The sequence below is a fragment of the Gracilinanus agilis genome, chromosome 2, assembly GCF_016433145.1.
Source record: "Gracilinanus agilis isolate LMUSP501 chromosome 2, AgileGrace, whole genome shotgun sequence".
Lineage (NCBI taxonomy): Eukaryota > Metazoa > Chordata > Mammalia > Didelphimorphia > Didelphidae > Gracilinanus > Gracilinanus agilis.
In genome coordinates this window covers 335,347,177-335,368,211 of record NC_058131.1, presented here as the reverse complement: position 1 = coordinate 335,368,211, position 21,035 = coordinate 335,347,177, and the positions used below count along the sequence as shown (strand labels likewise).

Below are 21,035 nucleotides of genomic sequence, written 5' to 3'. Positions count from 1 at the left end.
AAACAAACAAATAAATAAATAAATAAATAAAATCTTAAGAACTACATTAAATTTGTGTGGTGTCCGAGTTTTCAAAGACTCTTAGAACTCTTAAGAGACCTAGGCCAAATCTAACCTGAAATAGAAAATATCTACAATATCCTGCCAAGTAGGCATCCATCCTCTGCTTTAATGCTACCAGAGATAAGAAACTCACCACCTCCATTTTGCAGCCCATTATGCTCTGAAATAGTTCTAATCATTAAAAATGTTTTCCTTAAGAGACAGATAAAAAAAGTCTTCCGGGGGCAGCTAGGTGGCTTCAATGAACTGAGTGAGCCAGACCTGGAGATGGGAAGTGCTGGGTTCAAATCTGCCCTCCAATACTTTCTAGCTGTGTGACCCTGGGCAAGTCACTTAACCCCTATTGCCTAGCCCTTACTACTCTTCTGCCATGGAACCAAAATGTTAAGATTAAAAATTAATATCCAAGTATCATATTTTATAAGATTTATTAATAATAACTTGAAGTAAAGAAAAACAAAAAAACTAAAGTAAAGAGGGTGCTAACCCAGCCATAGTTGCAAGAGAAGAGAGTGAGAGGGTGGGCTTACAGCAAACTTATAAACATTGCATAAGGACACTATGTGGGCAAAGGGAAAAAGCTTCTGGGAGATGAAGTCCAAGGGTTCAAGATTAATACAAAGCATTGATTTAAAAATAAAAATCTTCCTCTCTCTAACCTATTATCCCTGGTCCTCCCCTCTGGAGACAAGCCTAATATATATTTAATCCTTAATCTGTAGCCTTTCAGATATCTGAAGCCAGCAATAAACCTTTTCTTCAGCCTAAGACTGCCAGGTCCTTCAAATGACTTTTATGTGGCATAAGTTCAAGTTTCTTCCCCATCTTAAAGCTTGGCAAGGACAAGAATAGAACATAGATCACTGTATCAGATTCAGAACTAGAAGCCAATAGAGGCCCATCTAGACCAACCCCTCATATTACAGATGAGGAAAATGAAGTCCCATGTAATTAAATGGCTTGCCCAATGTCACTCAGTCATAATGACCACAAATCCAGCACCTTTCCCACAGCATTCTAGATGATGCTTAAAGAAGGCCTTTGTCTAACAAGAAATGGGCACATACCTGATGCAGATTCCATGTGTGCGCCGTTTACTTTCAGAGGGGTCAAGACAACTCGAGGTAACATCACCCCAGTCTTCTTCTTCGGTTTGCTTGTCTATATTCCAAAAGAGAAAAATTATTAAGGCACATCCCCAAGAACTATCCCCTCTTTTTACTTCCACAGATGCTGAGGGATTTTCAATTGTAATAATCCATATTTATTGGAATCAGACACTAAAATTATCCGCATGTCAGATGAACAAAATATAAATACCTATTTTCTGGTCTGTTGGCTATAGTTCTCTACATACTCCCATAATAAAGATTTACATTTCTATAGAATTTCTTGGTACAAAGTATTTCCCATGTATTCTTTCCCATATCTTCCCAAAAACTTCTGACATACGAAGGTGAAACAACATCTATTTTGAAACATGGGAAACTTAAGATTTTTAGAATAATTGTCCCAGGCCACAGAGCACAAAGCAAAATTAGAATGTGAACCCAGAGTTTCTAATTCCAGTGCTCTCTCTACTACAACTAACCTGTCTTTTAACACGGTACTTCTAGGTCAGTATACCAAAAACTGCATGTTGCTTGCTCTAAAAAATGTAATAATAATCCTCAATCTATACATTGGGAACCCTGACTTTCAACCCCACATCTTCCCGTTGTCCAATCATTCCTACCTGTGAAGCAGCTCTGTAAGTCTCCCTGGGAGTAGAGATAGTTCTACCTTGAGACTCTGTAGAACAGGAGGCATTGGAAGAGGTTTCATCAAGAGATACTGGAGAAGAAAAAGTCAAAGTTCAGCCCCTAAAGAGGCTCTTCATAGTTTTCTAATATTTTTGCTGAAGGTACTTACCATCATTATCACCACTCACAGTGCTGGCTTCATTGGATCCACAGCTTTCTACATCTGCTGTATCCTCCAGCTCTTCTCCTTCAGGCACAGATGGATTTCTAGACCACTGTAAGGCATCCTTCTAGAAAAATCAAACCACAACCAAAATAACCAAAGTCAATGAGCAATTCTTTTTTTTTTTAACGCTTACCTTCTGCCTTGGTAAGGGCTAGGCAATGGGGGTCAAGTGACTTGCCCAGGGTCAACAGCTGGGAAGTGTTTGAGGGCAGATTTGAACCCAGCACTTCCTGTCTTTAGGCCTGGCTCTCAATCCACTGAGTTACCCAACTGAACCCACAATGAGCAATTCTTAAGTTCAAGAAACAGAATGTAACTCCCAATTTCATACGGCTTCTGAGAGAATTTAGTATGTGATGTGTTTCTAGTTCACCTCAACACCAACTTCATTAGACATACTTCCATGCCAGTTTTTATGGGCTTGAACATTATGAATAAATATTGGCATAAAAAACTTTTGAAGCAAATTTTTTGAAGAACTAGTTTCTCAATTTTCCTACAACAGAAGACATATAATTCATAATTCATTTTTCTTATACCATCTAAGCACCTACTACACTCTTAAAGCACTGTGTTTGGTTGGCCTCATTCAGTTACAGGAATATGAGGTCTTTGTCTTCACAGAACTTATAATTTAATATGGGATGAATAGGCAATTTTCAGATAAAGAAATCAAAACTATCAATAAGCATATGAAAAAGTGTTCTAAGCCTCTTATAATTAGAGAAATGCAAATCAAAACAACTCTGAGGTACCAACTCACACCTAGCAGATTGGCTAACATGACAACAAAGGAAAGTAATGAATGTTGGAGGGGATGTGGCAAAATTGGGACATTAATGCATTGCTGGTGGAATTGTGAATTGATCCAACCATTCTGGATGGCAATTTGGAACTATGCCCAAAGAGCTTTAAAAGACTATCTGCCCTTTGATCCAGTCATACCCACTGCTGGATTTATAACCCAAAGAGATAAGGAAAAAGCCTTGTACAAAAATATTTATAGCTGCACTCTTTATTGTGGCAAAAAATTGGAAAATGAGGGGATACCCTTCGATTGGAAAATGACTGAACAAATTGTGTTATCTGTTGGTGATGGAATACTATTGTGCTAAAAGAAATAATGAACTGGAGGAATTCCATGTGAACTGGAAAGACCTCTAAGAATTGATGAAGAGTGAAAGGAGCAGAACCAGGAGAACCATATACACAGAGATGGATACACTGTGGCACAATCAAATGTAATAGACTTTTCTACTAGCAACAAGGCATTGATCCAGGACATTTCTGAGGGACTTATGAGAAAGAACGCTATCCACATCCAGAGGAAGAATTGTGGAAGCAGAAACACAGAAGAAAAACAATTGCTTGACCACACGGGTTTGATGGGGACATGATTGGGAATGTAGACTCTAAGCGATCACCCTAATGTAAATATTAATAATATGGAAATAGATCTTGATCAATGGCATATGTAAAACCCAGTGGAATTACTTATTGACTATGGAGGGGAGAAGGGGGAAAGAACATGAATCACGTAACCATGGAAAAATACTCTAAATCAATTAATTAAATAAAAAATTTCAATTTAATTTAATATGGGAATATAATTCACAGAAAAATTTGCTATAATTAAACAACAGCTTAGAATAGAATACAAGAAGCAAATTAAGGGGGGGAAATTACAGAAAGTATTCTACATCCTCTCAAAACCTTTTTCTCTTGCCACTCATTAAATTATCAGGGCAGAATTGGGTAAGGCAGAATAGCTTAATGAAAAGAGTTAGGAAATCTGAATCCAAATCCTAGCTCTAGGCAAATCACTTAAACTCTTTGGGCCATAGTTTTCTTACACACCAACTAATGTCAATTATCAAGAATCTTAGCCATTATTGTCACAGTAATGAGTTAATGTCAGATCTACTCTTCGCCATGTAGGGTAGATTAGGAAAAAAATCAATAAACTGGGGTCTGCCCTTTATTTAAGTGTTAATTCCCAATAACCAAGTCAAAATTTCCCTTTGTTGTACCACTCAATGACCAACTTCTCTCTTCATTTCTAAAACTTAACTAGTAATTCTCTAATTCCTTCCCAGGCAATTATGACCTTTCTTTTCAACTAAGGCATCATCATGTACTGTCAAGATCCAGGAGAACAGGGTCCTAGTCTTTAAATTTTGCATTTTCCTTCATGTTGAACACATATCTGAAGAGAAAAAAGTATCTAATAAAGATATGTTGAATGCCTCTCTTCTCTCAGGAAGAATGCTGGAGAAATTGTCAGATGTTCATTTTACTGTGTTTCTTTCTTATTATGAAGGAGAGTTCAAATGGGAAAGTGGAGAGTGGTATTTCAGGAATGAACAATTAAAAAAACTATATTAATAAAACCATTTTTTAAAAAATGTTGAAATAAAGTACAAATGCTCTTACCTATTTCCAGAGAGTTTAGAAAAGGGTTAACAACTAAGTTTCTAAAATCACTAAAATTTTCTCTGGTAACATGACACAAATTTTTAATGAAAACTTTATTTCTTAAAATTAAAAACTATTAATCTTATCAGATTCATTAACATTAAGATACTAGAAGAGCAGTAAAAGCATTACAGATCCATAAAAGATTTTAGGGCCCTCAAGAGTTTTCTTTTAACATATTTGCAAGGCTGGTTTATATTTACAAAATACTTTCAAGAACTTTGATTAGTCACATTTATCAGGAAATAGCTATTATGTGCAAGGCATTTTGGGTTATCATAGAAAGGACATGAAATCTAGTCCAGGGAAAGAGTATATTTACACATGAAAGAAAAGTAGCATATGCTAGATAATAATACATAAAATATATGATACAGGAATTCAAGGGAAGGGAAGACCTCTGTGGATTATCATGGTTATAGAAGGCTTTACTGATAAGGAATGGTTTGTCAGAACTAAAGCATTTATTAAATACTATGTTATAGGCACTGTGTTAAGTGCCAAGAACATAAAAGAAAAGCAAAACATGGTCCCAAATTTCAAGGAGCCCACATTCTAAAGGGGAAGATAATATGCAAAAAACTAGGTAAATTCAAGATATATACAATGTAAATTGGGGGGGGGGGGGGAGACTGAGAAAAGCCTCTTGGAAAATATGTAAGATAAAAGCCAGGGAAGCTAAGAGGCAGAGGTGAGGAAGAAGAGGATTTCAGGTATGGGGATGAAAAAGGTACAGAATCAGAAAATGGAATCTCACAAAAAACAGAAGGATAGAGTGCTGATAGATCGTGAATTATGTGAGACAAAAACTTTATACATGCAGCTGAATAAAAAAAAAGAATTATGTGAAAGGGACTAAAGTCTAAGAAGATTAGAAAAGTAGGAAGGGACAAGGTTGGAAAGAGCTTCAAATGCCAAACAGAGCATTTTATATTTGATTTTGGAGACATGACAGCTTCACTGGACTTTAGTGAATAGTAACATAGTCAGATGTAGACTTCAGAAAAAATCACTTGGGGAGCTGAGTGAGAGAGACTAATGTGGAAAGCGACTTGAGGGCAATGCAGAAATCCAGGTGTGGCTTTATTTTCTAACCATAACTTAGTGTTTAATCAACTCTAAATTACAATTGCCCACCTTTTACTGCTCTTCTGACTTGGAACTGATACTCAGTACTGATTCTAAGACTTAAGGTTAAAAGATGCTAAGACTTAAGATTGAGGGTTTTTAAAAAAAGAAAAGGGGGGGCGGGGCAGCTGGGTGGCTCAGTGGATTGAAAGCCAGGCCTAGGGATGGGAGGTCCCAGGTTCAAATCTGACCTCAGATACTTCCTAGCTGTGTGACCTGTGTGACCCTGGGCAAGTCACTTCATCCCCAATGCCTAGCACAGTACAGTGATGGGCAACTTTTTGAGCTTGGTGTGTCAAAATTCACCAAAAAAAAAAAAACCGAGGAGAGTAATGAATGTTGGAGGGGATGTGGCAAAATTGGGACATTAATGCATTGCTGGTGGAGTTGTGAACTGATCCAGCCATTCTGGCTGGCAATTTGGAATCATGCTCAAAGGGCTATAAAAGAATGCCTGCCCTTTGATCCAGCCATACCATTGCTGGGTTTGTACCCCAAAGTGATCAAAGATAAACAGACTTGTACGAAAATATTTATAGCTGCGCTTTTTGTGGTGGCAACAAACTGGAAAAGGAGGGTATGTCCTTCAATTGGGGAATGGCTGAACAAACTGTGGTATATGCGGGTGATGGAATACTATTGTGCTAAAAGGAATAACAAACTGGAGAAGTTCCAGGCGAACTGGAGAGACCTCCGGGAACTGATGCAGAGCGAAAGGAGCAGAGCCAGAAGAACATTGTACACAGAGACTGATATACTGTGGTAAAATCGAATATAATGGACCTCTGTACCAGCAACAATGCAATGACCCAGGACAGCCCTGAGGGATTTATGGTAAAGATGCTACCCACATTCAGAGGAAGGACTGCAGGAGAGGAAACATATAAGAAAAGCAACTGCTTGAACGCACGGGTCGGGGTGGACATGATTGGGGATGTGGACTCGAAATTACCACACCAATGCAACCACCAACAATTTGGAAATAGGTCTTGATCAAGGACACATGACAAAACCAGTGGAAATGTGTGTAGGCCATGGGTGGGGGGAGTGCGGGGGGTGAAGGGGAAAGGAGGAGCATGAATCATGTAACCATGTTAAAAATGATTATTAATAAATGTTAAAAAAAAACGAGCATAACTCAGGTGGTATGTCACTTCGAGAAAAAACACCATATTTTTGCGATATTAATAATTTAAATAACAAAAATGTATAATTTTAATATATAACTATTTAATAAACCAAAACAGGTAAATTAATATAGGTAGAATTGTCATCTATAGTGCACAGGGTGGCTACATTACACTACAGCAAATGATTCATCCTCGGCATGTGGTCGCATATTTCTGTGTGCGGCCACATGTCATAAAAAATGGCATAGGTTTGCCATCTCTGGCCTAGCACTTACCACTCATCTGCCTTGAAACAAATACATAGTATGGATTCTAAGGTGGAAGGTAAGGGTTTAAAAAACAAAAACAACCAACCACCCACTAAATTACTGTGCCTATTTGATTCTGTATATTGTGTACCTAAATTGTTCTACTGTTCAACTTCTCTTACCCAATACCAAATTATTTTGATGATTATACTCTACAGTAGAATTCAGATCTAATATTGCTAGGTCCCCTTCCTGTTTTTTTTCCCCCTACTGATCCTGTTGATATTCTTGACCTTTTGTTTCTCCATGAATTTTACTATGAGTTTTTCTAGCTCTATAAAGTAATTCTTTGTAGTTTGATTGGTATGGCACTGAGTAAGTATTTAGGTAATATAGTAATTTTTATTACATTGGCTCAGCATACCACCCATTGGCATTGCCTATCCAGCAATTAATATTTCTCCAGTTATTCAGATCTGTCTTTGTGTGAAGGAATGTTTTTTTTTTGTTTTGTTTTGTTTTTTAAAAACCCTTACCTTCCGTCTTGGAGTCAATACTGTGTATTGGCTCCAAGGCAGAAGAGTGGTAAGGGTAGGCAATGGGGGTCAAGTGACTTGCCCAGGGTCACACAGCTGGGAAGTGTCTGAGGCCAGATTTGAACCTAGGACCTCCCGTCTCTAGGCCTGACTCTCAATCCACTGAGCTACCCAGCTGCCCCCCTGAAGGAATGTTTTTGTAATTGTGTTCGTTTAATTCCTGTGTGTCTTGGCAGAAAGACTCCTAGCTATTTGATACTGTCTATAATTATTTTAAATGAAATTTCTCTTTCTTCTGAATTTTGTTGGTAATATACAGAAATGCTGTTTTTTTGGAAATTAACTTGCTACTTTGCAGAAGTTGTTAATTGTTATCAAATAGTTTTTTAGTTTACTTTTAGGGTTCTCTTTAAGTTGAACATGCTGCCATCTACATGTTTTTACATTGCCTATGCTCATTATTTCAGTGTCTTTATCTTGTTTTCTTGCTATAGCTAGCATTTATAGTATATCCCATTCACAATTATGAATGCTGTATGTCTCCCTCCATCCTACTATTTACTGTCCCCTTCTTTAACCTTATTCCATCTTTTTAAGTTTGTTTTGTTTCTAACCACTGCCTCCTTTCCTCCTCTATTCATCCACCTCCTCTCCCTCCCTACTTCTCCATCTGTAAGATTAATTTCTATACCCAGGTAGGTGCATGTATATATTCTTCCTTACTTACTGAACCAGCTCAGATGATAGTAAAGTTCTAGTGTGTTGTGTGCTCCCTCAATTATCATCTCTACTGTACTTTTTCTTGGTTTTCCCAAAAATTTGGCTTGTCATATTTTCTAGGTTGTTATGAAAGAAGTATGCTAGAAGAGTTAGACAAAAATATTTCCTCTAACTTTGCCATTTTGACTCCACCTCCCTCAGGATGGTAGACTACATATAAATGACATGTGATGATGTGACCAAAAAACCAACATTTTTTGTTATTACGTATAATTGGTAAAAATAAATTTAAAAAGCAAAAAATCTAAATACAATCTTAATATACATTAAGAGAATCAAAGTATATTCACAACTGGGAGGTTAATAGTCCCAGGTATACTTTGTCTCGGTCAGACTGAATACTGTGTTCAAGTTCTGGGTGCCACATTGAAGGGCAATGAGATATCAAGGAGTTTCTTGAAGATCACATCATATGGGATTTAGAAACAGTTGTGAAGAAGAGATGATCTATGAGGGAAATGATAACTGTCACTAAGTACCTAAAATATTGTCATGTGGAAAAGATATTATTTATTTTTCTTGGCCCCAGAGGGCAGAGCTAGGAGCAAAAGATGAAAGGTTTGTCAAATTAGATTTTACACTTGGTAGAAAGAAAAATCTTTCTAACAATTAGTTATCCCTCAATTGAATGAGCTGCCTTAAGTAGCAATAAGCTCTTCAAGCAAAGCACGCAGAACCACTTTTAGGTCTGTTTTAGAGGGGATCTGTTTACATATGCAGGTTTTACTAGGTGGTCTAATAAAACTTCAAGACCATTTCTGGTCTGCTAAAAAAATTATAGGGGGAAGCATTTGTTTCCTTAGAGATTGTGGAGACCTGGAATTAAATAATATAGACATATTTTACTTAACCAAAGTCAGATTATGATGCTTCCTTGTCACATAAAGTGACTGCAAATCCTTAAAAGCTGTTTCAGCTAAGCAAGATCAAGTGTTACCATGCAAGAAAATAGTTTGAGTTGTAATCTATTTGGAAGACTGCATATCTGTTGTCAATGGAGAAGCTGAGGCCTACTTGGGGAAGACAGGTTTATCACCAATGTGACCCTAAAGTGATTCATTTTCTTTGACCACAGAAGTCCACTAAAATAATTTATCAGATCATAAAGGGTCTGCAATCCATTGCCTCACCCACACTAATAAAATAATGGATTCTTGAAGCAGGAAAATAACATTTTATCATATGTTTTTGAGAAAACACTGGACAAAAATAAACTTTCTGGGAATGTCTCACAATTGGTAGACAATTAAGTGGTGTTTGGCTACATAATGGGTTAAATGGCTTTATTAAGGAAACTAGTCAGGGTGACATTTTCCAAGGAGATCTCTGTAATCCTTCTAAGCTACACGGTGAAGCCCCTGGTACTTTTTGGGTAAGAAAATAGTAATATGATAAATATCTCTTTTGGGAAAAAGTACTTTTAAGCCTTTAAGTACTCTGCTTTTCCTAACTTCCCTAATTCTATTGAGTTACTACAATTCTTCCAGTCTTGATCCTTAGCTCTTCCTCTCCCTCAGTTCTCACATCTAGTCTAATGGCAAGTCTTATCAATTTGGCCTCCATGATATATGGAAAGATATCATCTAGCTCCTACCCACTGATATAGCCATCATACTAGTTCAAGTTCTCATTTTTTGTCACCTGAACCATTATAAAGGCCTCCTAAGTGGTGTAAAATTTTCATAAAATCCAAGATTTAAATTTTTTTTCTGAGAGAAATTTCAGGAAAAGAAGCTCACTAACTCCCCAAATCAAGAAAATGAACTCTTTCAAAGAAGGCACCATAAAGAATCCTGTAGAAACCATACATTACATCAGAAGATCCAGAATGAACTTTGGGATGTAGTGAATCAAACTGAAGGGGGGTTGAACACATTTATTTTGAATGTAAACTCTTATGCCAAAGGGAACTGCCCCCTAACTGGCTTTTTGTCAATGCGCCTACCAATCACTGGTTCTGCTCTCTTCCTCTTTTATTTCCCTCTTATCTTCAACTATTATAATTTCCCCTTAGGAAGAGCAGTATTATATGCACCTTTAGCTAGATAGAAGATCTTAGCTGGATATTTGAAATGAGTCACTGGGGAGACGAGGCATGTAAATCTGGGAGATTTCAACATGCTCTTCTCCCAGAGAATCACAGGGGGGACTGTGAAAGGGAATTTTTATTCCCTTTGTCTATTTTAAGTTAATAGATCAAGAACTTAAAGTATTAACACTTAGTAAGTCACTAACAAAGAAAGTTCACGTCCTAAAAGGCCACAAGCACCCCTACCCCCACACCAATTGAAAGGCTGTGATTGATTCTTGAGATGTGACAAGGAGAGTTGATAGGTGGAAAAAGCTACATATAAGTGGAAGCCTGAGAGAGAGATTTAGGCATTTTTAGATTCTTGGCTCTTCATTCTTGGTGGCTCTTAGCCTGGGGAGCATGACCTCTGGTGGGATTCTTGGCAGTCTTCACCTCGTGTGCCCTGAAGGTTCTTGGAGTTTTTTCAATGTCTTTGGCTCTTCAGGTTTCGGTTTCTTGATCCGGACTTTGGATTCTGGTGAGATTCACATTTGGATTTGGATCTGCAGTCTGGAGGCACCAAGATTAGGACTTAAGGTATTTTTAGCTATTTTCTACCTCCTTCCTATATTTCCCACTTTAATATCTCTACCTTGCTGTAAATAAAACTACTAAATAGCCTACTGACTCATAGTTTAATTTTAATTTTTATAAACAGCAACCACAACAACCTTTTTAAATTCATAAATTTAGTCAAACCATTTTAAATCCTTACAGTGGTCTTCCAGACTCAAGTCTCTCTTCACTGTATTCAATTCTCCATATACCTGCCAAAGTGAAAATCCTCACAATGTCACTCCCATGCATTCAAGCAGCTCTCTAATGGTTCACTGTCTGCAGGACAAAATGGTATCCAGACTGTTTGATTTTTAAAACCCTTTGTTATCTAGCTCCAGGCTACCCTTTCAGGTTTCTTGCACATGACTCCGCATACTAGTCAAACTGGCCTGCATGTTGTTGCCCACATATAAACATCCATCTTCTTCTATCTTTGTGGCAAAAGCTGTCACCTATACTTGGAAGGCTATCCTTACTCATCATGGCCTTGTTAAATTCTTTTCTTCTTTCAAAGCTTAGCTCTGGTTGCTACCTTGTACATGTACTAACCTTTTCTCCCCAGTTCTAAGGGTACTTCACTGAAATTATTTAGTACAAGTTGGTGTTTAGTTGTTTCAGTCATGTCTGACTCTTCATGACCCCATTTGGAGTTTTCTTGGCAAAGACACTGGAGAAGGTTGCTATTTCCTTCTTCAGGTCATCTTACAGATGAGGAAACTGAAGCAAACAGGATTAAGTGACTTGCCCAGGGTCATACAGTTAGTAAGAGAGGCTGTATTTGAAATCAGGTCCTCCTAGCTCTAGGCATAGAGTTCTATATCATATCCACTATACTACCTAGTTGCCCACTTAGTATTTAATTTTGTTTTTTTTTTTTAATGGGCAAATTATCCCCCAACTGCATGTAAATAAGTCCCTTCAGGGCAAGGACTGTTCAATTCTTATCTTTTGATTCCTCAGTACCTAAGGTACCTGCTACCTTGGGAGTGCTTAATAAATATTTGTTAAATCAATGAATGTGAATTAATTACTACTGTTATTAATGATAATTATAGTGTACCCATAATAATTCTGTGACGTTGGTGAAAACAATGGTATCATCTCCATTTTACATATAAGCAAAATGAAGCTCAGAGTAGTGAGAAGACATATACAGGGTGGTCACAGAGTTTTTATAAGGAGGTGACTAAGACTCTTTCTTATCCAGATCATCTTACACCCATAGCTTTCCCCAGTACACCAGGTTGCCTTTCATTAGAAATAAAGACTCAGAATTCAATTTTCTAAATTTTACTAAGCAAGGTATATATTTTGGGTGAAGTAGAACTGCTAGAATTTTAGTATATTTTAATTAAGATTTTTTTTTTAGAAGTTTGAAAGTAAAAAACTGCACAAAACTGGAATGATGCCATCTGGCAGTTCCACTGTCCACCATCCAACTGGGTCATGAATCCAGGAAGGAAAGGAGTTGTCATGAACATTGGCCCTTGTACTAAGCAAAGGGAAGCAAACAGTAACCGTGTGACTGATCTCAGGAGCAGAGTACAGTACCATAAGCCAAAGGAAAGCAAATAGTTTACTTTCTCTGAACCTAGTGAGCCTCCCAAAAGCTCAACAGTGGCCAAGTTAAGAAACAGTCTGCTAAAAACTCCCAAATAGAAACAAGCCAAAAGACTTAAACTTGGGTCAGTAACTTGCAGAACACAGACCTCTCCTCAGATCACACCACTCTGAGAGCACTGAAAGCTTCAGGCTCCCAGCCAGAACTCAGAAAGTAAAAGGACACAAGAGGACAGAAGCACAGGCCAGACATTCCTCTCTCTCCAACCACTCTCCACCACAGTCAGGAACACACAAGATTTAGTAGCCACCATTAAAAAGAAGTGGAGGGGGCAGCTAGGTGGCTCAGTGGATCAAGAGGCAGACCCAGAAACAAGAGGTCCTAGGTTCAATTCTGGTCTCAGACACTTCTTAGCTGTGTCACTAAAATGCCATTGCCTAACCCTTACCACTCTTCTGCCTTAGAACCAATATACAGTATTGATTTCAAGACAGAAGGTAAGGATTCTAAATAAATAAATAAAAAGTAGTGGAATGCTTGGAATGAGAAAGATCTAGGTTTACCTAGAATAATCAACCTACCCAGAAAAAGTGACCATAATCCTACAGAGAAAAATATTAAACTTTAACAAAATAGAGAACTTCCAAACATTCCTGATGAAGAAAGCAGAGCTGAAAAGAAAATCTGGCATAAAAACAAGTGTCAGGAAAAATATTATCAAGTAAACAAGAATAAAAAAGCATAATACATGTAACCTCTAAGAACTTTATCACTAGGGGTCACCAGGAGTCTAATTAGAAAGAGTCTAAGTATGATCTTGTGTTTGGAGGATCTCAAAAGAATAGAACGAGCAGAAAAGAGGAATACACTGGGAAAGGGGGGAAGGGTTAGAGTGAGAAGGGAGAAAAATGGGGTGAATTATTCCCCCCAAATGGGGTGCACAGAGTACACACAACAATAAGAGGGCAGTCTAGAGGAGCTAATGACATGTGAATCTCACTCTTAATCTGAACTGGTTAAAGGATGAAAGAATACACACACAATTGGGTAAAGAAATACACCTTTCCTAAATAGGGAATAAAATCTAATTAAGAGATTGGAAGAGAAATTACATTTTGCTAAAAACTTACCATAGAAAACTAATTCAAGTTCAATACTAAACTTATATATGTTCCAAATGGCAGAGCATTTAAATTCTTAAAAGAAAAGTCAAATAAATTATAGTAAACAAATAAATCTGTAATTTGGGAGCTATATCAACTTACCTCTCTGAGACAAATATAAATTGAATGAAAAAATAAACAGAAAAGAAGTTAAAAGACCTGAGCATAATTTTAGAAAACTTAAGATATATGTTAAACTTCAGGGAAATGAAAAATGAGAAAAGAAAGCATACCTTGCCTCAGTTGTGCATGGCACATTCACAAAAATTGACCATATGTAAGGCCCATTAAAAAACATCACAAGCAAAACCTCACAAAAAAAGCAGAAATATTAAATGCACTTTTACATATTCAATAAAGGGATTTTGGAGCAAAAATAAAAAAGAGAACTAACCTAACTCTAAATAGGGACAAAGTAGGTAAGAACAATTGTACAATAAAAACAAATTATAGAATAATTTTGCTAAAGAGGATGACAACAATGAAACATGGCAAAATATGTGGGATGCAACTAAAGCAGTCATTAGAAATAAATTTATATTGCTAAAATCTTTCGCTGATAAGAGAAAAAGTAGATCAACAAATTGAGCACACAACTAAAAAGAGCTAGAAAAACCAACAATTAATCTCAAATTAAATGCCAAAAGAGAAATTCTTAAAATCAAAAGAGAAATGACAAAGTTTTAAGTAAAAAACCATTGGATTAACAAATAAAAACTAGAAGCTGGTTTTTTAGCTAATTTAGGGGGAAAAGTTATCGGTATCAAAAATGAAAATGGTGTATCCATGAAGAAGAAATAAAAATAATTATTTAGAAACTATTTGCAAAAGTTAACAAAACAAGGAAATCAAATAGTTAAATAATCTTAGAAAAAATTCTTAGGAAAAGAAATTGAACAAGTCATAAGTGAACTCCCAAAAGAAAAAAAAAATCCCACAACCACATGAATTTACAAGTGAATTCTATCAAGAATTAAAAGAACAGGGGGCAGCTGGGTAGCTCAGTGGATTGAGAGCCAGGCCTAGAGACAGGAGGTCCTAGGTTCAAATTTGACCTCAGACACTTCCCAGCCCTGTGACCCTGGGCAAGGCACCTGACCCCCATTGCCTAGCCTTTACCACTCTTCTGCTTTGGAGCCAATACTCAGTATTGACTCCAAAATGGAAGGTAAGTGTTTAAAAAAAAAAAAGAATTAAAAGAACAATTCCAATACTACATGAACTGAAGAAATAATTGTGAAGATAGGATTAACTCTCCTCTTGCCTATTTTTAAAGTTATTCAACAAAAACTGAAAACACCCCTACTTAACACTAAGTCATTTGCTAAAAGTGAGTGTCAACTCCAGAAGCCACTGACCACTCCCTGGGCAGTGCTAAGCAAATTTAAAGACTGCAATTGGCTCCTGTAAGAGGAAGGGACAAGAAGGGACATGGAAAAAGGATTATAAAAGTCCTGAACTTCCTGTCCAAAGAGGTATTCAATCTGAATCTTAGGCTTAGAGAATCTTGGACTGGGACTGCAGCTTGGAGTTACGACTTAGGACTTCGACCTGGTACTCTGGCTCTTGGACTGCTTCTGTTAAGACTGCTCCTGAATCTTCTCCTTTGGAGCTTCACTTGGGTGAGTGGGAAGCTGACCCTCCTTTCCTGGTTTCTGGAGAGATTAGTTCCAGAGAGGCCTTCCCTTTTTGGAGGAGGCTTCGTGGATGGAACTCTTATTTAATTCACCACCAGGGTCCTGAGACTTAACGAGCCCTCCTGGGCTGACCAGGGGGCCAGAACAACATTTAGGGTGATAGGCTAGACAACTTCTCCACCCTCTTTTATATTTCTCTACTTTCTCTCCTTCCACCTTTTTGTAAATAAAATTACTAAGTCATTTTGACTTGAACCATATATTTTTAAATCAGCGACCACCATACTATCTTAAAATTCTCATATATTTAGTCAAACCATTAATTTAATTCCTCACATAATAGGTAAAAAGAAAAGATCCCTATGACCCAATCATACATAATAAGTCTTGATACCTAAACCAAGGAGGAGTCAAAACAGAGAAAGAAAGGGCAGCTAGGTAGCACAGTGAATTGAGAGCCAGGCCTAGACTAGAGATGGGAGGTCCTGGGTTCAATATGGCCTCAGATACTTCCTAGCTGTATGACCCTGGACAAATCACTTAACCTCCTAGCTCTTACCACCACTCTTTTGCCTTGGAACCAATACACAAGTATTATATCTAAGATGGATGCTAAGAATTAAAAAGAAAGAGAGAGAGAGAAGAGAGAGAAAACTAAAAACCAATTTCTCAACTCATTATTTATGCAAAAGTTTTAAATATTAGCCAGGTTATTACAACAATACAGCACAACAACCATAAACTGTGACCAGGACGGATCTATACCCAGGAGTGGAGGGTGGCTTCAACATTAGGAAAACTATCACTATGACTGACCATATTGATAACAAAGCCATCAAAAATCATCTGACTTTAACAGATGCAGAAAAGGGTTTTGACAAAATTCAACACCTATTCCTACTTAAACATTAGAAAGTGTAAGAAGAAATGAAGCATTCTTTAAAATGATAAATATCTCTATAAAATCAAGAGCAAGAATTATTTGTACTGGGAATAAACTAAAAGCTTTTCCACTAAGACAAGGATTCACAAGTATTCATGTCCATTATCACCATTACTATTCAATATTGTATAAGAAATCCTAGTTATAGCAATAAAAAGATGTTGAAGGAGTAAGCATAGGCTAAGTAAGGAAACAAGACTCATTCTTTGCAGACTACAGGATGGTCAACTCAGAGAACTGTCAAGTGAGAACTAAAAAAAATTAACTGAAAGAACTTAAGCAAAGTTGCAAGATACAAAATAAATCCACACAAATTAACATCATTTTTGTATGACACCAACAAAATCCACTAGGAAAAGATAGAGAAAATCCAATTCAAATAATTATAAGCAATATAAAATACCTGGCAAGACAAAATCAGGAATTATATGAACACATTTACAAAACATTCATCACACAAGTTAAAGAGATATTTAATGGATAAATATTAATTGCTCATGAGTAGGTTGAGTCAATACATAAAAATGGCCGAAACATCTAATTATTCAAACCAAATTCAATCAAAGTACCAAAGTATTATTTCCTAGAGCTAGAAAAAAGTCATAATAACAATCATCTGGAAGAACAAAAGGTTAAGAATATCAAGGGAATCAGTGGAGGGGGGAAATGGAAAGAAAGGGGACCTAGAAGTTACAGATGTCAAACTATACTAGAGAGCTATAATTGTCAAAACATTTTTGTCCTGTGTTAAGAATAGAAAAACTGAACAGTGCAATAGATCACGTACATATTTTGATATGTGCCTGATAGAAGCAAACAAGCACAGAAACTTGGTGTTTGGTAAACTCAAAGATTCCAATTATTGAGGCAAGAACCAACAATTAGCAAAAACTGTTGGGAAAACTGGAAAGTAGTCTGGCCAAAAGTAGGTATGAATCAATATCTCACCTCATATACCAATGTAAGCTCAAAATTAGGTCTTAATTTAGACACAAAGGGTAATATAAGCAAATTAGTGGAACAGGAAAGATATTATCTGTCAGATCTATTATGGATATGATCTATATGTACAAAAATATTTATAGCAGAATTAGAAATGGAGAAGATGTTCACTGACTGGTAAATGGTTGAATGAGCTATAGTATATTACTGTGCTGGAATACTACTGCATTAAAAGAAAGGAAGAGAGGGAGACAGAGAGGGAGGGAGGAAGGAAAGAAGAAAATAAGGAATTCAGAAAAACCTAGAAAGACATGTGAACTGATGCAAAGTGAGCAGAACCAGGAGAACATTGTACATAATAAAAGCAATACTGTCAACTGTGAAAGACCTAGTTACTTTATTCAACATAACGATTCAAGAAAATTTCAAAAGACTGCTGATGAAAAAATAGCATCTATATTCAGAAAGTTAGTGCATATTGAAGCATAATGTTTTTCTTGCTTTTCTTTTTGCAACATGGCTAATATGGAAATGTTTGGAATGATTTCACATGTATAATTTATATCCCATGGCTGCTTTCTCAATGGATGGGGGAGGACCAGAAGGAAGAGAATTTGGAACTCAAAAAAATTTTTTTAATGAATGTTAAAAATAACACATTAAAAAAAACACATATTTTTTAAAGTTTTTACACAAACAAAACAAAGCTAAAATTAGGGGAAAAAATGGAAAATGGGGAAAATCTTTGCAGCAAGTTTCTCTGACAAAAGTCTCAATTGGAAAAATACAAATTAAAACAACTCTGAGGTAACACCTTGCAACCATCAAATTGGCTAACATGATGAAAAGAAAAATGATAAATGCTGGTGAGGAAAAAACAGATTCACTAATATATAGCCGATAGAACTGTAAACTGGAACATCAATTCTGGAAAGCAACTTCAAACTATCATCAAAAAGCTTTTTAAAACCTTGCATACTCTTTGACCCAGTGGTATACTAACTCTATATTCCCAAAATGATCAAAGAAAGAGAAAAGGGCCCATATGTACAAAAATAATTATAGCAGCTCTTTCTATTATAGCAAAGAATTGGAAACCATGAGGAGGTCCATTAACTGGGGAATGGCTGAACAAGTCTTAGTAAATGTGACAGAATACAATGTGCTATAAGGAAGCGATGGAGATATTTTCAGGAAAATCTGGAAGACCTGTATGAACTAATACAAAGAAATGCAAGCAAAATCAGAGAACAATTTATACCAAAATAGCAATACTGTAAAGCTAGTCAACTTAAAGACTTCATAACTGACCAGTACAATGACCCACTACAATTTCAAAAGACTCATAATGAACGAAGCATGCCAGAAAGAGAACTAATGGATTCGGGTGGCAGACTTAAGTATATTTTCTTCTTTTTTCTTGCCTGCTTTCTTTTGCACATGACTAATGGATGAATATGTTTTAAGTGTTTTTGCATATTTGTAATAGGTTTTGCTTTTCTTGCCTTCTCAATGGGTGGAGGGAGAAGGATAGAATTTGGAAATGGAAATAAACAAAATTGAATTTAAAATGAAAAAGAAAAAATAATTTTTAAACAAAGGCTGCCCCGATTCTAATATGCATAGTCTACTAAGCCACCTAACAGTCACACCATCCACATATTTTTCATATGAATTGTTACCATACTCACACCTCCTTTAACTTATGTTGATTTTTTAAAAATTAAGGGTAAAATTTTATGTCTGTGCTACTAAATAACATTTTACTTGTTTTAGCCATATTTAAACCTGCTCAGAACTCTTTGGAATCTTACTCTATCATCCAACATGTTGGCCATTCCCCTGCTTAATTTGTGTTATCTATAAATTTGGCAAGAAAGTCAACTATTCTTTTATTCAAATCACTGATAAACATGTTAAAAAGCACAGAGCCAAATACAAATCCCTAGAGGACTACACTAGAGACCTTTGCAGAAATTGACATCGACACTTATCTGCCAGCCTAATAATAAGCCTGTCCAAAAATGGAAATTAGATTTGCTTGGAATGAAGCCATGATGAAATGGCTTTGTGATTCCCCATTTGCCTTACCTGATTAGATGTTTCCTAACCATGTCATTCATTCATTCATTCATTCATTCATTCATTCAACAAGCATTTACTTGTTTATTACTGGGCTAAGTACTAAGGAGAAAGGGAACTGAGTCTGCACTCAGAGAACTTAACTCATAGACTATTGCCCAGATTGAAAACCTCCCTGATGGAACTTGGTGAGCCCACACTCTTCTTTTCAAAAAATTATTTACAGTGGACTTTGCTACTAGTAGCAATGCAACAAGCCAGGACACTTCAGAAGGACTTTTGTGAAAGAATGCTAGCCACATTGAGAGAAAGAACCATAGAAATGCAAAAGAAAAACATATGACATCACTTATCACATGTATATAATAAGGGTATGTAATTTGGGATTTTGGCTGTAAAAGATTGCTCTATATTATAGCAAAAATTTATAATATGGAAATAGGTACCAAGTGGTAACATTTGTACAACCCAGTGGAATTGCTTGTCGGCTCCAGGAGGGGAAAGGGAAAGAAAATGAATCATGGAAACATGGAAAAATATTTTTAAATAAATATATTTTTTAATTCTTTACAGTAATACGTTTTGTAGTAGCAAAAAGAACCTGCCACCAATTCCTCCTCACCCCGTGGACTGGACTGGAAAAACTGAGAGTAGGAGTTCTTTTTCCTTGACAACTTATGATGTTCATATCACTTGGATATGCTGGAAGTAATCAGCTTCAAGCTTTCTGGTGAGAGATGTAGGACCACCAAGACTTGCCATCTACCCTACAATTTTCTCCAAACTCCTGCACACTGACAACTGGCCTACTAATGCAACCTACCACTGGATGTCCAGGCCCTTCTATCTGCCTTGAGAGTAGGAACTATCTCATTTTTCTCTGTATATACAAAACTTGGCAGATACTAATTTAGCTCATTCATCCATTCATAGAATATTAAAAAAAGATGATGCCTATCAATCTGGGAATAGTTAAACAAACTTTGATATGTGACTGAAGTAAAATATTACTGAGTTTTAAGAAGTCACAAATGAAAATACAGGTAGAAGCATGGGAAGTTACACAAAATGACAGAAAATGAAACAGAATCAGGAAAATAATACACACGATAACTATATCAATACAGATGAAAAGAACAAGAAGAAAAAAATTGAGTAGTCTTTAATTTTAATGACCAAGCTATGTACCAAACAAGAGAGGTGAAAATGTACCTCTCCCTTCTTTAAAAAGATGGATGCAAGCAATGCATATACTGTCATTTTATCTTTTGTTATAGCACTCTCTGAGTAGAGGAGCCTGGGGAAGGCCAGAAATGGAAACCAAGAAACTATCAAAACAAAATAAAGGGGACAGCTAGGTGGCTCAGTGGATGCAATACCAGGCCGGGAAATGGAAGGTTGGAAGGTCCTGGGTTTAAATCTGGTGCCAGACACTTCCTAGCTACCTGAACCAGGGCAAGTCATTTAACCTCATTGCCTAGCCCTTATTGCTCTTTTGTTTGGAAACCGATACTTAGTATCAATTTTATGACAGAAGGTAAGGGTTTAAAAGAAAAAAAACAATAATATACACACACAAAGTTGAAAAAAGAAAATTAGAATATTTGCCCTTCTCTACAAATGTGGCCCTTCCTTTGTTTTCCTCAGTCCTTTCAAAGATTACTGACAGTAGCAACTCAGCAATTAAATCTGCCAGTTTTTTTTCCCCAGTAAGTTGGTAGATAGTTCATCTGAGTCAAGCTGTCTAAAC

The 21,035-nt window shown here is 36.5% G+C and overlaps 1 protein-coding gene across 1 annotated transcript in view; it reads right to left on the bottom strand.

Moving 5' to 3' along the window:
* The window catches only part of ASXL1 (ASXL transcriptional regulator 1), a 63,510-nt gene that overhangs the window by 10,707 nt on the left and 31,768 nt on the right, over positions 1-21,035 (bottom strand). Inside the window, exons 5-7 of the mRNA XM_044659783.1 lie at positions 1,975-2,095; positions 1,799-1,896; positions 1,131-1,224 (exon numbers count right to left, since the gene is read on the bottom strand). Of these exons, the coding sequence (XP_044515718.1) occupies positions 1,131-1,224; positions 1,799-1,896; positions 1,975-2,095 (313 nt within the window). The remainder of the gene's footprint in view (positions 1-1,130; positions 1,225-1,798; positions 1,897-1,974; positions 2,096-21,035) is intronic.